Source organism: Mauremys mutica, chromosome 16 (genome assembly GCF_020497125.1).
Source record: "Mauremys mutica isolate MM-2020 ecotype Southern chromosome 16, ASM2049712v1, whole genome shotgun sequence".
NCBI classification, from domain to species: Eukaryota; Metazoa; Chordata; order Testudines; family Geoemydidae; genus Mauremys; species Mauremys mutica.
Genome location: NC_059087.1, coordinates 669,305 through 686,784, shown reverse-complemented (window position 1 = coordinate 686,784; position 17,480 = coordinate 669,305). Strand labels below are relative to the sequence as shown.

The following is a 17,480-nucleotide window of genomic DNA, read 5'->3' as shown; positions in this document are numbered from 1 at the left end:
CGCCACGCGAACCTGAGACCCGGACTCACCCGCGCGCGGAACGAATGAATGGTGACCCGACTCCGACCCCGACCTCGCCGCTCATTGCGCATGCGCCCCGCGCGATTCTTCTTATAAACGCAGCCAATCCGGCTGTAGCTGGTCTCGCGGGGGCTGCTGGGAGTTGTAGTTCTGTCCCGATGTGGGTTGTGCGGAGGGGCCAGCTCTGCAGGGCGCTGTGGGCCTCTCAGGCTCCAGCCGCCTCTTCTCGGCCCCGTAGCGCAGAGCCCGGCTCTCTCCCCGGCCCACGCTGCTGGAGTTGTGGTATCCCTCTCCCCGATCGTGGGGGGCTGCCTCGCTTCTGTCCGGCCTGCCAGGCCTTGCAGCCCCCGGAGTCCCAGCCTGACCTCTTCCGCCTTATGGGCTGGTGAGGGGGGCTGAGAACCAGGGGCGGTCCTCGGAGGGGTGGGGTGTTAGGGCTTGAGGGGAGCATGGGGGTGGGGGAAGGGTGGGAAGGTTGGAGGGGGGGCTGAGAACCAGGAGAGGGCCTCGGAGGTTGGAGCTGGCAGTGGGGAAGGTTAGGGCTTGAGGGAGTTTTGGGGTTGGGGACAATAGTGGGCTAGCTGTAGCTCTCATGCTTTCCCACTTCTCTCTCCCCAGCAATCACTCATTCAACATCAATGTGCAGCAGCTACAGCAGCGATTCCGGAGCTTGCAGCGCTCCCTGCACCCTGATTACTTCAGCCAGAGACCCCAGGTTGGGCAAGTCTTCATCACCCTAACTCCTTTGGGCCTCCAGGCACAGGCCTTGGTGTAGGCTAGTTGTCCCTTTTCCCAGTGAAAGTCACCCAGGCAAAGGGCATGGTGACAACTCATTGGCAGCTCAACATTTATTTAGGAATCAGCTCCCAAATCTGTGCATTTGCATGGACTGAGTACGGGGTGGGAGGTAGAGCCCAGGGTTCTCTAATCACTGCCCCTGACTTTCTCAGAAGCTTCATATACATTCCTAGTTTGCACTGCAAGTTCCCTGTCCATGAAATGGAATGATTTTCACTTGAGGTAGAGAGAGAGCTTTTTTTTATTATTATTATTATTTGGAGGGACTAAGCTTTTTTTTAAGAGTTGCTGTTGAATGTCACTTTAAAAAGTACTTTTGTCGATAACTGAATTTGTCCACTTCTAATAAAGTGAGATAAACAAGATTCTATTCCAAACTCAATTTTCTTTCTTAATGCAACCCCTAAATTTGGGGAAGAGGAGGAATCCCTGCACACCCCCAGGCTGTCTGCACCCATTCTCTCACTTGTCCAGTGCTTGAGGCTTACATCAGTGATGTTTGGCGGATGTAAAGTGTACTTATTATGGTGAATCAATGTCATGTAGTCTTCCCCTCTTCCTCTGAAATAAAGTTTCTTTTGGGTCCACCCGGCCACTGGAACCTAAGGTCCAAATTTTCAAAACACTTCCATTAATTGATTCTCTCCAGTTGTGGATGTCTGACATCCTCTGAGATTCCAGGGGTCAGATTTTCAAACATGGTGAGAATACATGGTCCTGGGGCCTCATTTGCAGAATGGAGTATGTTTACACAGCCCACAGCAGCAAGCCTCCCAACCTGGGTTGACAGACTCAAGTTAGTGCTCAAAAAATGTCTGTATAGACACCACTTTGAAGTTGTGATCCAGGCTGAAGTTCAGGCTCTGAAGCCCACTCCACTCACTAGCTTCAGTGCTTGAGCCACAACTTCAAAGCACTGTCCACCCAGCTATTTTTAGAGCACCAGTTTAAGCCCTGCTGATCCAAGTGTCAACCAGGGCTGGGAAGCTCACTGTCACGGAGTACATAGACATACCCTGGGAGTCCCAAGTTACGGTTTTTAAATTTGGGTCCCTTTTTTCGAAAACTTTGGCTTGGTTGTTTGGAAGCATCTTCTGCAAATATAGACTATGCCCAGCCCTGCTTAGTGTGAGATTTAAGAGGTCAAATTACAAGTTGGTCTAGCTCAGGGGTTCTCAACCATTTTTCCCCTGAGGCCACCCCAATATGTTATAAAAACTCTGCAGCCCACCTGTGCCACAACAACTGCTTTTCTGCATATAAAAGCCAGGGCCTGTGCTGGAGGGTAGCAAGCAGGGCAATTGCCTAAGGCCCCACATCACAGGGCCCCCGTGAGTCTAATGCTTCAGCTTTCTGCCCTGGGCCCCAGCGAGTCTAATGCTGGTCCTGCGTGGCAGACCCCCTGAAACCTTGCAGCCCCCCCAGCGGGCCCCAGACACCTGGTTGAGAACTGCTGGTCTAGCTGAAGAAAAGCAATTGAAGTCCTGCATTTAAAAAATAAAGAAAAAAATTAAACTTTGATCACAGAGGTAACAGATTTTGAACCAGTAAAGTGCTGGTATTCACTGGGTAGTTCTAATGTACCCAACATTCTTATCTAGCTCCATAACAGTTTAATTCTTTTGGCTTCCTTAAATGTTTTGGTAGAGATTTTATTGCAATTAAAGATTGCACTGACATGTACTGTTCATATAGTAATTTTATTTCTTAATGCTGATTAAATGTGGCATGATTTGGCTTTTATTGTAAATATGGCAGTTCTGTGTAATACAAATATTTCTGGATCTTCTGTTGACAGAAAGAGCGGGACTTTTCTGAACAACACTCTTCCTTGGTTAACAGAGCCTACCAAACCCTTCTAAGTCCCTTGAGACGTGGATTGTACCTAGTAAGGTGTCTAATAGTTTCTCTTCAGATCGTATAAATCTTTTGCCTTTTATAAAGATTTCGGTACTGCAGTATTGCACCATAACCATGTGGAGATGACTGTAGTTTGTTACAGTATAAAGAACCAAATCTTGTGTACCTCCTCCACTGCTTTCCCACCATTCATGTGCTTTCACAAGAGAAAACGGGAATCTTTGAGACTGAAGGAGGCCAAAGAGCTCCTCTGTCCCACCTAGAATCATAAAATACCAGGGTTGGAAGGGACCTCAGGAGGTCATCTAGTCCAACTGCCTGCTCAAAGCAGGACCAATCCCCAGACAGATTTTTGCCCCAGATCCCTAAATGGCCCCCTCAAGGATTGAATTTATAATCCTGGGTTTAGCAGGCCAATGCTCAAACCATTGAGCTATCCCTCCCCCTGTTAGCATCTTGACTATGGAATAACTTTTTTCTTTTATTAGTTTTATCTCTGTAATCTCACTAAAGCTACGGCTACACTAGAGACCTTACAGCAGCATAGCTATACCAATGCAGCTGCATCACTGTAAGATCTCTCATGTAGCCAGTCTAAGCCGACGGAAGAGAGCTCTCCTGTCAACATATTAAACCATCCCCAACGAGCAGCCGTAGCTACGTTGGCGGGAGAAGCTCTCCCACTGACATATTGCTGTGCATACTACCACTTATGCTGGCAAAATGTATGTCACTCGGGGATGGGGTTTTTTATACCCCTGAGCAACATAAATTTTGCCATCATAAGTGGCAGTGTAGACATGGACTAATAGTCTGTTGCCCATCCAACAGATTAATTATCTCTGAGCAAAGACGTACCTCCTATACTTACTTTAAGCCTTGCCCCTAACAGCTCCCTGTGCCCCTTTGTGCATTAGCTAACTGCTAATTTTGGAGCTTGTCTACACAGGGAGTTTTTCCTGATTAACTGCACGTGTAGATAAGCTCTTAGTGATTTGATATTTTGGAAAGTGGTTGGGATTGAAATACAGACCTGGCAGCAGCAGATATTGTGAGCCCATTGTTTTCTTCTTCACCAGCTGGAGCTGAATGGAGTGGAACTGGCGAAAGGGACAGACAGTGACATAGATGTGGAGTTCCTCAAAGAAATCATGGAAATCAATGAGACACTGGCAGAACCTAATAATGAGGCTAAAATAGAAGAGATTGAGAGTTTCATTGCAGGTGAAGTCTAGACTTGTCTAATGTACAAAAATAAGTTACAATACTATATTTTCTATAATGTGAAAAAAGGCTAGTCTCTCTAATTAAGGTGATGTAATGGGGGGGGGCTGTCCCATAGCACCTCCTGCTGCCTGATCATGGCACTGTAGGTGCTCCCTGCCCAGGGCCCCCTAAGAATACCACACAGTTCAAAACCGTTTAAAGCAAAATTCCCCTGTTAAGGTTCTACTTTATTAAATATAAATAAACTTGAAATAAGTCTCTCCTTTTGATAGCAGGGTTTGCACAGCACTCTCCCATGGGGCCTGTATTTCTTAGTGCGATCTCTCCACTTGGGCCCAAGGGTGCACAGCTCTTCTCCTTTGGCCCTGTGGTTCTGCAGTCCAATTCATTTTCTACCTTAATCTTCTGCAGCACTTACCTGCAGCCCCTGGGCTTCTGTCCTGCGGCTTCTGTTTCTAGAAGCACACCCTCCAGGTTCCTTGTTCTAGAGAGCTCTCCTGGAAGATGCTATATCTAGGAGCCCTAATCTCCAGTTTCTCTTTTGTCCTTTCATTGTACCAATTTTCTCTTAAACTACTGGACAGATTTTTTTTTTTTAAAGAAGCAATTTTCCTATTGTTTTAGTCTACAGAGAATGTAAATATCATTACCTCTTCTCTATTTTTTTAATTGACCTCTCGGTTCTCCTGTCCCAGATGAATATGTATACATGGTGTACTAGAGATTGTCAGGGGGGTCTGGATACCAGTTTGTGCTGGTAGATTGAGCTGCAAAACTACTTGCATTTTTTCCACCCAGACTGGAAACAAGATAACTTACACTGCTTACCAAGGTGCCCCAAGGAATAGGGATCCTTTTTATAAGCAATCTAAAAAGGACTTTATTAGTTAAGCTTTGCTAGTCCGGTGCAGCCACAGCTTGTTATAACGGCTACCTTTTCAAAGCAAATATTATTTCTGTTAATGTTATTAACAGAATTTTGCTTTTTACAGCAAAATTCCATACATGCAATATCATGAACAAAATCTTACTAACAGGAAACGTATCTAGTGCCTGTTATAATCTATTTAGCAAGCTTCTACCTAGTTTGGCAACAAATAAATGTGCATATAGATTTTGAATAATGGTTTAAATGTGTTTTAGGTCATGTTGCCTATAAAGAGAAATACATTATTCAGTGTTTGAAGTTGTCAGAATAAAGAGTAATGGGTTAGTGTGAAGGAAGTATTCAGCGTGGAGATTGAGAAAGTGTTAAGCCTGATGGGGGAAGTAATTCTTGGCTCCAAAGAGATAGTGGAGCAACACAGAAGCCCAAGGAGAACTTAGAGAAGACATTTAGGAAAATGGTGTAGGGAGCAGTGCTGTGTGATGCAAGAGCTCAAAGTGGAAAATCTTGGGAGTCTTTTCTTGCTTGACAGTCTATCACTCTTCACTTTCACTGAACTCCAGCAAGCATTGAAAGTTTGAGGGCTTGTCAACTGTGGAGAAGTACCAGGTGGATGATGGTTCAGAAGACGGATAGTTAATAAATTGGAAGGTTACATAGTGATGAACAGTCTGAACTTCATCTGTCCGCAGGACACACCAGTGCAAACTGATGAAATGAAGATGTAGAGTTTGAGTACAGCAAGTCTCATCTACTGAACAAAGGAGAGGATAGTCTAGCATGATATGGCACATAGTAGGGAGCTGTTAAAGGTGCTCTGCTCAGAGGGTCACTCAGGAAACTTTTCTCTAAATATTAATGCCAGTCACCATGACAAGAGAACATATATACTATAACAACACTGTCACCAATTTCAAAGAACATTTTAAATCACTTTATGGTAAAGCATGTTAATATGGAGAAAATGTAGCGAAGTATTTGGTTTGAAGAGACTTGTACTTTCACCCACAAAGTTTTTAATATATGGTAACTGTGTATTTGGGAGAGTGCTGTAAGAGTGTCCTCTCATCCTGCCTACTTTCTCCATGAATGTGTTCTAGGTAGTGGCCAAACATCAGTTCAATGGTGAAGTATTTTCACACTTCCATTCTGCAGGGTTAATGATCCTGGCTGCAAGAAATAATAGCAATAGTCAGTATTGTGAAAGGGTAAAATAAAATTCAGAGTGCAAGCTGAAGTTTCAACCAAACTACTAGCCCTTAAAGTTTGTGATAACATTAATCTCCCTATTTACACTAAAATTCACTTGCTTGATTTGGTGCTAAACTGTTTAATAGCTAGTGACAGAACAAAACAGTTAGCAACAACATTATTGCAAAGGTGCTGGCAGCATATCTATTTCCCAGCATGAAGTCATAATGCAATGTTATTGAAAGTGCTCAGTGAGCATATATACAGCTTTGAATAAGGCAATGTATTTTTTGGTTTTTTACAGTTAAACGAGAAGAATTGACCAAGGATGTGAGCAAAGCTTTTGAAAGAGGTAGTGATCTCAATCAGTTACTTCTTGAATTGTTTTACTGTTATAATGTCAGAGTAATGAGTGCTAAAAACAGCATGCTTTGGTATAAAGTATTTAGGGAACTACAGAATTCAAGTGTCATTCACTGCCTTTAAAAATAAAAAACTTCCAGAGACCAATGGGCAAGTCAGTACAGATCCCAGAGTACTGATATCAAGCTTCTAGCAAGATGACCTGCTCAGTGAGCAGGCTGCTGTGTTTTGCACCAGCTTGTCTCTGAATGGTTTTATGATGCATCTGCATGTAAGATGCAAACCCTAATGGCCATTGTCCTTCAGTGAAAAAGACTGAAATTACCTCCACTGTCATCACCTCTTTTCCTTAAGCTCACTGTCATCATGTCAGTATTGTCTGGGTTAAGTCTTGGCCATCTTACTCTCATCCATACCCCAATTTTAGACACTGGCTGTGGCACTGAATGACATTCTCTGAGTCAAATGACAGGTTTCAGAGTAGCAGCTGTGTTAGTCTGTATCCGCAAACAGGAATACTTGTGGCACCTTAGAGACTAACAGACATATTGGAGCATGAGCTTTTGTGGGTGAATACCCACTTCATCGGATGTAGCCCACGAAAGCTTATGCTCAAATAAATTTGTTAGTCTCTAAGGTGCTACAAGTACTCCTGTTCTTTTTTGAGTCAAATGAGAGAAAACTGACAATGTTGCATCCCATGCCTCCTGGCTAACTCTCCTAACAGCCCCATATATATACCTTGAAGGCTGGCAGGGTGACAAAATGGTACTCTTTGGGACCCCACAATCAACAGCCCTTTGGGAGGAGGAGTAATTGCGAACTTGCCACAGCAAAATGCCAATGAGATCTCTCCAAGAAAAAAGAACAAAGCCACTGAAGAGCAGCCTTCTCCACTCCTGCTAGGGTCTGCTGGTGAGTCAACATCTTATGATTAATGGTGTCATAGGCAGCTGACAGATCGAATACCACCAGCATGAACACCTGATATTCATCCATCTCCTGGAGAAGATAATCAACCACGACAGTCTTTGCCAAGGCCAGGTCTGTGTTCGCATTGCAAAGTGTTGAAGAGAGAAAAAGCATTCTAGATAGTGTGAGCCATGTCTCGCCACAGCCTTCTCCATAATCTTACCCAAGGTGGAACACAGCTCAATAATTAATTAGATTGTCAGTGTCAATTGATGACTTTCTGAGCAGTGTGCACTACTGCTTCCTTCTAAGCAGGATGCTCCCTGCCCTCACAGAGAGGCAAACAAGGGACCCACTGTTTCCCCACTGGCCTCCACCTGTCATGGGGGAGGGATAGCTCAGTGGTTTGAGCATTGGCCTGCTAAACCCAGGCTTGTGAGCTCAATCCTTGAGGGGGCCACTTAAGGATCTGCGGCAAAATCAGTACTTGGTCCTGCTAGTGAAGGCAGGGGGCTGGACTCCATGACCTTTCAGGGTCCCTTCCAGTTCTGTGAGATAGGTGGTTGGAGCAGAGGACAAAGCTGGATGTAGGGTTGGCACTGGGCCAAGGGATCTGGGGACAGCCAGGGTCGGAACAGGAATCCATGTCTGTAGATAAGTCAATCAGGTCTGTAGCCGGAGTCCAGGTATATGACAGAGGTCAAAGCCAGATGGTTCAGAATCGGGTGGGGGGGCCAGGAGGCAGGGTAAGAACTGGTCAGGAGCAGGCTGGCAGTCTAGAGCAGTGGTCCCCCACCTCTTTTGTCTGGCAGGCACCAGACGATGAGCCACAGAGGGCCGTGGCGGCGGACAAGCATCCGCCGAAATGCTGCTGACAAGCAGTGTCATCCAGAGACATCGCCGCTGAAATTCGCAGGCGCACTTAGATGCCCCGGCAGGCACCATGGTGCCGGCAGGCACTGCATTGGGGACCGCTAGTCTAGTGACTCTGATATACTGTGAAGCAGCAGAAGTTTTCTGAACTGGGTAATGCTGTTGCACAGAGTGATTTGCAGCTTTGGTGGGCTTGGAGAAATACCTGAGCCTGGATGTCATCTGACCCAGGCTCTGCTCAGGGATGGCTGAGTAACTGCAGGCTCTGTGGGAAAGAGAATTCACTGCAGTGTTGCCACATGCCTGAGTGATGGCTCAGTGCAGCTTTGTGGGAGGGACAGCTGAGTGAGTAGCCCTGGTCTGGCTGCAGGTTTGCCTCACATCACCTGCCAGGAAGTATGTGGATCCACAACACTGCCTGCAAGACAAACTCTCTCACCATCTTCACTACCTGAGTGACAATCGCTGCCTGAAACTACCAGCCAAGATGAGACCCTTGTTCCCTCAAGACCTTGTTCTGTCACCAGGAAACCAGAAGTATTGTCTTCCCTAATCATCAAGATTGTGGCCTAACAATGGAACAAGACTCTCTGAAACCCTTCTAGTTCCATTAATCAGTAAAGGCAGACCATTCAAAGAGGTGTCTCACCCTGACAGTAGAAATGAGCCCCAGCCTCAAACCATAGGCAGTAACTGTTGGTCCATGATGCTAGTTTAAGATTCAGTTGCTTAACTTGCAGTCCCAATCCAAAAAACAGGTCCAAAGAGTGGCCATGTCTGTGAGTTGATCCAGTAACTACCTTTGATAGGCCCATGGCTCTCATGATGTCCAGGATCCCCTGTCCACCTCTGAAGATTCATCACCTACATGAAGATTGCTCTCAGTGATTTGAATCCTTCCCTGTATTTCCATAGCCACCAGGCTGAGGCATGTAGTCCCCTTACAAAGGGACTTGACAGTGCAGCAGAGCCAATGGTACACTAAAATCAGTCCCACCTTAATCTCATCTGGGGCTTGCATGCTAAATGGACACATACTCTGTCAGATCCAGTTTGGAGATGACTTCCTATAGTTCAGGTGGGATGGAATCAGGTGCAAGGATATTTTGTGCCCTAGGCAAAACTTTCACCTTGCACCGCCCACTTTATAAACTTTCAAAAATGAATACTGCATAATGTGGCATTGTTCATTAGCATTAATACACATTTGGCTTGAAAAATTATTAATTTCATTATTTAGTCTACATATTTAATGAAAATAAATGAATAACCTGACAGGGTGTGTGGCTGGCTGGCTGGCTTTGGGCAGGGGGGTGTGGCAGGGCCTGGCTGGAGACAGGGGAGTATGGGGCTAGCTCGCTTCGGGCAGGGGTGTGTGGTGGGGGCTGACTGGAGATGGGGTGTAGGGCTGGCTTCAGGCATGGGGGTGTGGCAGGGGCTGGCTGCGGGTAGGGTGGCGGGTACTAGGGCCGTCCCTAGATATTCTGGGGCCCTACGCAGCCCCCCTGTGGGGGGAGGGAGTGTGGTGCCCCAGGCCTCGGGGGGGTGGGAGGGAGTGAGGGGGGGGCAGGCCTCTGCAGGGGCGCGGCTGGCTTGGAGGGCAGGGGGGAACCACTCCCCGGTGGCGCGGCTGGGGCTGGGTCTCTGCACTTCCCCACGCTGGTGAGTGCAGGCCTGGCCCTTCTGCAGAGCTCAGGGGAGTGGGGGTGCGGCGGGACTGAGCAGGGGTGGGGGCCCTGGGGCAGAGCCAGAGCAGCAGGGAGGAGCGCAGTGCCCCCAGTGTCCAGAGAAGGAATGACATCACTTCCCGGCCTGCGGGCTGGAGCTGATCAAAGCCACAGTGCCCCCTCACACAGCGGCGGGAAGAGGGTTACACGTTTAGCCGGCGCTGGGTGAGCATCCCAGACATTTTGGGCACTGCTTTTTGGCACCCTCAAATCTTGGCACCCTAGGTGGCCGCTTAGTTTGCCTAATGGTTGCACCGGCCTGGACTGCCACGCTTTCTCCCTACTGACCATCATGATATACCAAACATCTAACTGGTGAAAGCTGTACCAGAACTCAGTCATCTACTCCTGTGGTCTTTGCATCCCTACTCTGCCAGTCCCACTACCATGGAATCAGTGGAAATAAGAATTCAAGATCCTCCTTATCTCAGGGCCCTCTCTCACCCCAGGGTACAAACCCTTTCATCTACCCTGTCTCCATTTTAAAATTTCCCTCAACATTACAATTTTTCTTGGTCTCTTAGACCAGAGGCTGCCCATATTTCTAATTCCACAGTCATATGCCTATAGGTACCTTACTACGGGTTTCCTACTGTAATGATTACCTGCCCTGCTGGCCTCACATCAGTGGATGAAATTGCTTTAACTGCAACATATTATTAAATCCTTCAACATAAAGGATCCACTATTAACACCACTTAAAAAAAATACAGAGCCTGAAGGCATGCTCCAGTGCTGGCTGAAAGAGCCCCTGTTACGGGCAGAGCCCTTCTGGCAATGGGGTTGGGATGGAGCCAATCTTCGTTGTAGCAGTGATTCCTAGCCAGGCTGCTGGGTCTTACTCTTGTTATGTCTGTTATAGTTTGTAATGGAAATAATCCAAGCACTCCTCTGATGCCAGTCTTACAGTTTGATACGTAGTAGCCTAATGGTCCACTGGGATTTTTTTGTTGGTCCTTCTCAGAGGTGTTATTGGAGGGCACTACTGTTGCATGGCTTTTCCCCATTCTTTGTACACCTTGTCTTTTTAGATTGTAAGCATTTGGGACAAGCCCATTTCTTACATTTGTGCCTAATCCTGACTGAGGCCTCCACTGTTGCAACATAGGCTTTACTGTGGTACTCATGGTATTTGGGTTTTTTAAATTCACGTTTAGTTTTGTTATTGATATGGCCATTTTACAACAACAAAATGTTTTAAATTAAATTTCTAAGATGAAACAGAGACTCTATCCTAATATAAACTTCAGTTCTTTGTTTCATTTCAGATGACCTTCAAGAAGCCAAGAAACTTCTAGCCAAAATGAAATACTTTGAAAACTTGGAGGACAAGGTGAAGAGCAAGAAGAATCCTTCCTGATATCACATTCTTTGCCATTAAGATCTGATCCACTTTTGATTAAAGTAGTGATTGGTAGTTTCTGATTCAGGAACTAAAAGGAGCACAGCCATTGTGTGCCTCTTAATTTTTTCGGTCCTTCCTTACCTACGGAAACAGAAGAGCTGTGTAAAAGACATCCATGTACTACCCGTTGTCATTAGATGGCAGTCTTGGAAGTGGAATGTTGCTGGCAATAATGACCCTGTGCTTCTCAATTCCAACTGCTAGCTTTGTGGCCACACTCCTAACTCTCAATATTTATACCTTCTATATCCCAAAGAGTATATCTACCTATCCCTAGTGGACAATAAATGAGTATGTAGATCACTGTTGCTATTGGGATTTAGTCAGGGCCTGATGCTGCTGTCTTTGGACAAAACTTCCACTGACATCAAAAAGTGTTGCCTAATTAAGGCCTGAATGCTCACTTTGGTGGATTTTCCCGTCTCCTTACCAAACGCTCACAGCTGTGGGGAAAATGGTGCTTGTTTATAGGAAAAGTTTTAGTTAAGATTGCTCACTGGAGAGTTTCTTGCAGGACCTGGAGACAGATGGTAAATACTTTCTCAGTTCTACTGAGGGCAGAGATTATTCAGGGTGGGAACGCATTTGCCTTCTTCAACCAGTGTGATAGTCGCTCTTACCTTGTTTACTACCACTTTGATCAGGATGTGTTTAATATCTTACTTTTGCATGAATCTAGCAAGAAGTACCTCATCAAACTCTCCTGCCCAAAGCTTCCCTTATTTCCTTTCACATCACTGTGTGTTGGTGAGGCAGTTGGAAGGATTAATCAAAAGTGGAGACTTGCGCGTACTTTGTATGTTGCCTTGTAATGCTTAAACTAAATTATTGGCCAGCTCTAGCCGTGCACTGAACAAACAGGGAGACATGTATTTAGCCTTTTTTGAGAATCTAAACCAGATAGGACCTTATTTCACACAAGAGATGAGTTCATGGCAGTGCAGCAGGAGATATCTAGAGTAGAAACTAATTTCTCTGTATATTGTTGTAAAAACAAATGATTAAATTATTAAAATAACTTCCTGGCAAGCAATAAGAACACAGTGGCTTTGTCTGTTAGCCTTTTTCCCCTAAAACTTCCCATTGATTTTACTCTTCAGGTCTATGTAGAGGAGAACCCAGGAGCCTATGCTGTTTTAACCATCATGTCATCTAAGCATGTTCTGGGTAGATCTAGACAAGAGTGGTTAAAACACTGACATCTCTACAGTAGTGCTCCTGCTATTATATCACTTGTGAAACTGCACCAGTGGTAGCATCAGTCGGAAACAGCCAGAGAGCACATAAGTTACAGCTCCTATAACAGATCCTTATAAGGTGAGGAATCAAAGGGGAACGTAAATGCAGTAATAAATTAAGACTTTTGGTGTTTTAGTTTTAAGGGAAATTTAAAATGTGAGTTCACTTGTGATTCAAAATGGACAGCCCTGGTGATTAAACACAGGACTCTTCCACACTACAGGTACAGTATTGACAATTCAAGCTATACATCGGGGTAGTCAATAAGCAGACTGCGCGCCCAATCTGGACCACCAGATGCTTTTGAATGGACCCCAAAATCTCTTTATTTACTTTAATTATTGTTGTTTCTATTATTTTCTTTTCTAGAGTCTGGACTTTGACTATACCTTGACCAAGAAATTTGGATCTTGAAAAAATGTATAGCAAGGGCAGCTAATTATGGGCTTCCTGTGCTGTCAGTGTTCCCCAGTCCTGTCTTGGAATGACCCATCTCTAGGGAATGAGAGAACTGTTCAGTTTCAATCACAAGTTGAATTTAGGCATCTCTGCTGTAGATACCATTTATTGCCTTTTGTGACCAGGTATTTTCATCAACCGGGAGCCAGACTCAGTGAGACTCAAATTATTTTCACACAGGTCACCAAATAACTGTTTTGATGGTTTTATTTTATTTTTTTTTCTAATCGAGGCTGGATTTCAACCAGTAATTTCAGGGAGGCCAGTTATATGCTGATCCCCAATACCATTCAGTCCTTGTAATACATTTTATCATGAATCTAAAAAAGCATATATATAGTTTCTTACCTACTGCCTTCATTCCAATGGGATTCATTGCTTGTGTCCATTTTGTGCTGTGACAGAAATAGGACTGTGTAGGAAAAGCCTCAAGCAGGCTGGGTCCTGTCAGCAGAATTAGTCTTAATGGCAGGAGGAGGAGTGTTTTTATGTAGTAACTAGAACAGGGGTTCTCAAACTGTCAGGACCCCAAACTGGGTAACAACCCCATTTTAATGGGGTCACCAAGGCTGGTGTTGGCCCTGAGCCCCAACAAGTCTCAAGCCCAAGCCCCACTGCCCAGGGCTAAAATTATATGTCTCCTGCCCCAGGGCAGAAGCCCTTGGGCTTCAGGTTTGGCCCCCCAACCCCACCCAGGATGGTGGGGCTCAGGCAGGTTGGTTCTTCGGTCCCCCCTCCTGGAGTCTTGTAGTAATTTTTGTTCTCAGAAGGGGGTCACGCTGTAATGAAGTTTGAGAACCGCTGAACTAGAATATTTCAATTAGCAGTAGGTTTGCGTTCACTATGGCCATTTTAAAATGTTCAGCATTCTAATATCACATTAAAGTAATAGCTGCATTTTATTTCAAGAAGTGATGTTCCAACCCCATCACTGTCTCCCAAATTCTTCATATTGACACCTTATGTGGTTAGAGTGTGAGGCATACCATGGATTCACATTGAATGTTTGGAGCAATCCCCAATGAAGTCTGTACTCCATGAGACCAGGTAATCAGCACTGTTTCTGCATGTGTACATTAGCCAAATGTTTCTCAACATTTTTATTGAATTGAGTCTTTTTTGTAGGCAGTACTGTATGTGTACATAAAATACAGTATTTTGATATTCCAGCAAGATTAGTCTACCTTTTAAATAAGTTTCACCTGATGATATAACAAGCTATCTTTGAATACATTCCTTAACACTATTTTTCTCAATATATGGGAGCATATGTGTATAATTCCCATTAATGTGGCTGCCTTACACCTGTGAGATGTAAAGTGCACTCTAAAATTCATTGCAGAGCTGTCTTCTTTCACATAGCTCTGCTTCCTTCTCTTTGATTCTTCCTCTAAAGTTAAGGTGTTGAAATTCTCGCTTGATTTCCAGAAAAGATTTGTTTTTTGTCTCAGGAATGACAAAGAAGATGAAACTGGCAATCAACAAGCTTTCCAGTAAAAACACCACAAAGCAATACTGCTTCAGTCCATTCTAAAAGCAAAATACAGGATGTTTGAGATTAATTAAAAATTATAGTAAATAATACCTAGTTAATTTTAGAAAATACTAACTCAGATACTGTTGACAGTCACTACCAGTGCCAAATCTAGGTTTTAAGTGAAAGGGTGAGCTGAAGCTCCATCTGTTCCCTATCTCTTTGTTGTATCATTAGCTGAAATGATCAATAATATAGTTGGTGGTTTTTTTTAATTTTAGAACACTTCAAATCTGCAGGGAGATGCCTAGCTCTACTAGCAGTCGACAACAGGAACCCCTCTCCTGGCTTAAGAGCCCACATAGTTACATAGGGAATGAATTCGGTGCCTGCCTTGCTCCACACAAAATGAGGAGTAGGAAGTGGTGCCTACAATGTAACATTTAGCCCACTGGTTAGAGCACTTAGCTGGATGCAATTTGCCCTTCCCCAGATTGGGGGGGGGGGATATGAGGATTTGAACAGGAGTCTCCTACATTTGAGGAGAGTGCACTAACCACTGAGCTACAGGATATTTTGAGGTAAGGTTTTCTCAGTCTCTCCTGTTGAAACTGTTCCACTTTGGATTAAATAATGAAACAGAGACTGGGCGAGGGTGTGACAGAATGACTCTCTAGTCCAGTGGGTTCAGGCACCCATCTAGGAGATAGGAGACCCTCTGTCATGTCCCCCTGCTCCAATGACTCATTATTTATCCACAGTGGAACAGCTTCAACAGAAGTGTCTGAGGAGCCACCCACCCCCCATCAGACTATCTGGTAACTCAATGATTAGCATGCTCTCCTTAGAGATGATGTGAAAGACCTTCCCTCCCCCACTGCTACAAAATGGGGAACTGAACTTGGCTCTCCCAAATTCCAGGTGAGTACTCTAACCAGTGGGCTAAAAGCTAAAATGTGAATACCACCATCATCCCCTCCTATAAACAGGACTTAGGCACCTACATAGCTTCATAGAGTTGACCCTATGTAAATACTTATTCCAAGAACACATGTCAATTATTTGATATTTTTTAGGGTTATATGCAAAGAAGTTTCTCAGTTCAGTAGGCAGTAGCCCTTTTCAGCAGTCACTCTGTATGCTGAATTTCTTTGCAAGAGCAAGTGGAGTAACTGAAATGATTAGACCAGAAATGGAATTTGGCAACATGTATTGTCTTCACTAAAATAATCTCTCTTGACCAAAGATGTTTTCCATTGTAAGTGATTGTCCACAACTGAGTTTGGACAAATAGAGGTGTGGCCTTAAGAAGTAAATGCTGACAGGAGATGTGAGCTCTGAACTTGGTGAGGATTCATTATACTTTTTCTGCAATTTTTTCTGATCATAAACCTAACCTGGAGATTAGTTCTCCCTATACAGTCTGACTTTCTATTTATTTATTTATTTATTTGTCTTCTGTTGTGTGTGTTTGTATTATCTGTACATAGCTTAAAATAAACTTGCCTACTAAGAGTGACTGACTCTAATAATACCTTTGTTGAAGGAGAGTTTTCACTTATCTTAAGTCTAAGCACTAAGTTCTTTATTGTATAAAGAAGAACAATTTCTGCATCTAGGAGAATTTCTCTGCAAGAAGTCAAGTGGACATGAGTCAATTGAGAGAAGATGGTATATATAATGGATACGTACCACTATAAAGGGGAAGAGCATTCCTATTGTGAAGAAACTCAGCCAACTAACAGATCCTCCTATCATGTAACCAGCAGGCCGTGAAGACTGTGTAAATAATTCAGCTGTCAGTGTATTTGTTATACCACCTGGGGATCAATTTCAGAAACAGAATAGGTTCTTATGGTAAGTGTGCATTTTCAGGGAAAGTTTCAAGCAAGAAAAAGATAATAGTTGCTTTTGAATATGCCATTAGCTGACCTTGATGTAAAAGATATAGATAGATCTATATATAAATCCCTTTTGTTAACCAAATACTTTTTTTAAATGTTCTTTTTAGACACTTTTTGATCCAGATTCTGATAACCCCTATTCACAATAAGGTGTACCCTCTTACAGATGTAGTCTTATTGATTTCAATGGGACTGCTCAAGGAGTAAGATACAACTTAGCATAAGTAAGGGCCTATTAAAAGTACAATGACAACAAGCCTCATAGAATAGTAGGACTGGAGGGGACCTCGAGAGGTCATCTAGTCCAGTCCTCTGCACTCAAGGCAGGACTAAGTATTATCTAGACCATCCCTGACAGGTGTTTGTCTAACCTGCTCTTAAAAATCTCCAGTGATGGAGATTCTACAACCTCCTTAGGCAACTTATTCCAGTGCTTAATTACGCTGACAGTTAGGAAGTTTTTCCTAATGTCCAACCTAAACGTCCCTTGCTGCTATTTAAGATCATTGCTTCTTGTCCTCACCTCAGAGGTTAACAAAAACAAATTTTCCCCCTCCTCCTTGTAACAGTTTTTAAGTACATCAAAAGTTATGTCCCCCTCTATCTTTTCTTCTCCAGACTAAACAAATCCATTTTTTAAAATCTTCCGTCATAGGTCATGTTTTCTAGACCTTTAATCATTTTTGTTGCTTTTCTCTGGACTTTCTCCAATTTGTCCACGTCCTTCTTGAAATGTGGCATCCAGAACAGGACACGCTACTCCAGTTGAGGCCTAATCAGCATGGAGTAGAGCAGAAGAATTACTTCTACTGTCTTGCTTACAACATGCCTGCTACTATATCCCAGAATATTTGCTTTTTAGTTTTTGGTTTTTTAAGTGTTACACTGTTGACTCATATTTAGCTTGTGATCCTCTATGACTCCCAGATCCCTTTCCGCAGTACTGCATACTTGCTTCCTGTGTGGTTTGGGTGCATCAGAGATACCAGAATGAAGGCCACTTCATGGTCCTGAAGAGAGCATACAGTGAAGGAATGCACTGTATCAGTCATATCGTCCTATGCTATTCTATGCATTTGGTTTATCTTAGCCAGAGCATCAGCATCCCTAGGGGAAGTATTAGCTGTCTTGTTTACACTAC

General features: G+C 44.1%; 3 protein-coding genes across 13 annotated transcripts in view; 1 reads left to right on the top strand and 2 right to left on the bottom strand.

Moving 5' to 3' along the window:
- The window catches only part of CHEK2 (checkpoint kinase 2), a 43,104-nt gene extending 42,965 nt beyond the window's left edge, over positions 1 to 139 (bottom strand). For 6 of the 9 annotated variants that reach the window (XM_044990141.1, XM_044990137.1, XM_044990144.1 and 3 more), the window contains exon 1: positions 30 to 139. Coding sequence is in view for 1 of the 9 variants with exons in the window: in XM_044990136.1 (XP_044846071.1) it covers positions 30 to 85 (56 nt within the window). In the remaining 8 variants the exon portion in view is untranslated. The remainder of the gene's footprint in view (positions 1 to 29) is intronic. The other 3 variants (XM_044990142.1, XM_044990147.1, XM_044990136.1) reach the window with 2 other exon arrangements.
- On the top strand, positions 30 to 11,300 carry HSCB (HscB mitochondrial iron-sulfur cluster cochaperone). Of its 3 annotated transcripts, none has more exons than XM_044990149.1 (6): positions 30 to 406; positions 640 to 736; positions 2,618 to 2,707; positions 3,759 to 3,903; positions 6,288 to 6,335; positions 11,127 to 11,300. In XM_044990149.1, exons 1-6 carry the CDS (start codon positions 45 to 47, stop codon positions 11,216 to 11,218), a joined length of 834 nt encoding a protein of 277 aa, XP_044846084.1. In that variant the 5' UTR covers positions 30 to 44; the 3' UTR covers positions 11,219 to 11,300. The 3 variants fall into 3 exon arrangements, with proteins under 3 accessions (XP_044846084.1, XP_044846083.1, XP_044846085.1); XM_044990148.1 differs by having other exon boundaries at positions 11,109 to 11,300; XM_044990150.1 differs by lacking the exon at positions 11,127 to 11,300 and adding an exon at positions 7,095 to 7,388.
- Positions 11,301 to 13,677: 2,377 nt separating this feature from the next.
- Positions 13,678 to 17,480, bottom strand: part of LOC123351060 (solute carrier family 2, facilitated glucose transporter member 11-like) — a 30,383-nt gene continuing 26,580 nt past the window's right edge. Inside the window, exons 11-12 of the mRNA XM_044990202.1 lie at positions 16,128 to 16,255; positions 13,678 to 14,491 (exon numbers count right to left, since the gene is read on the bottom strand). Of these exons, the coding sequence (XP_044846137.1) occupies positions 14,288 to 14,491; positions 16,128 to 16,255 (332 nt within the window). The 3' untranslated portion in view covers positions 13,678 to 14,287. The remainder of the gene's footprint in view (positions 14,492 to 16,127; positions 16,256 to 17,480) is intronic.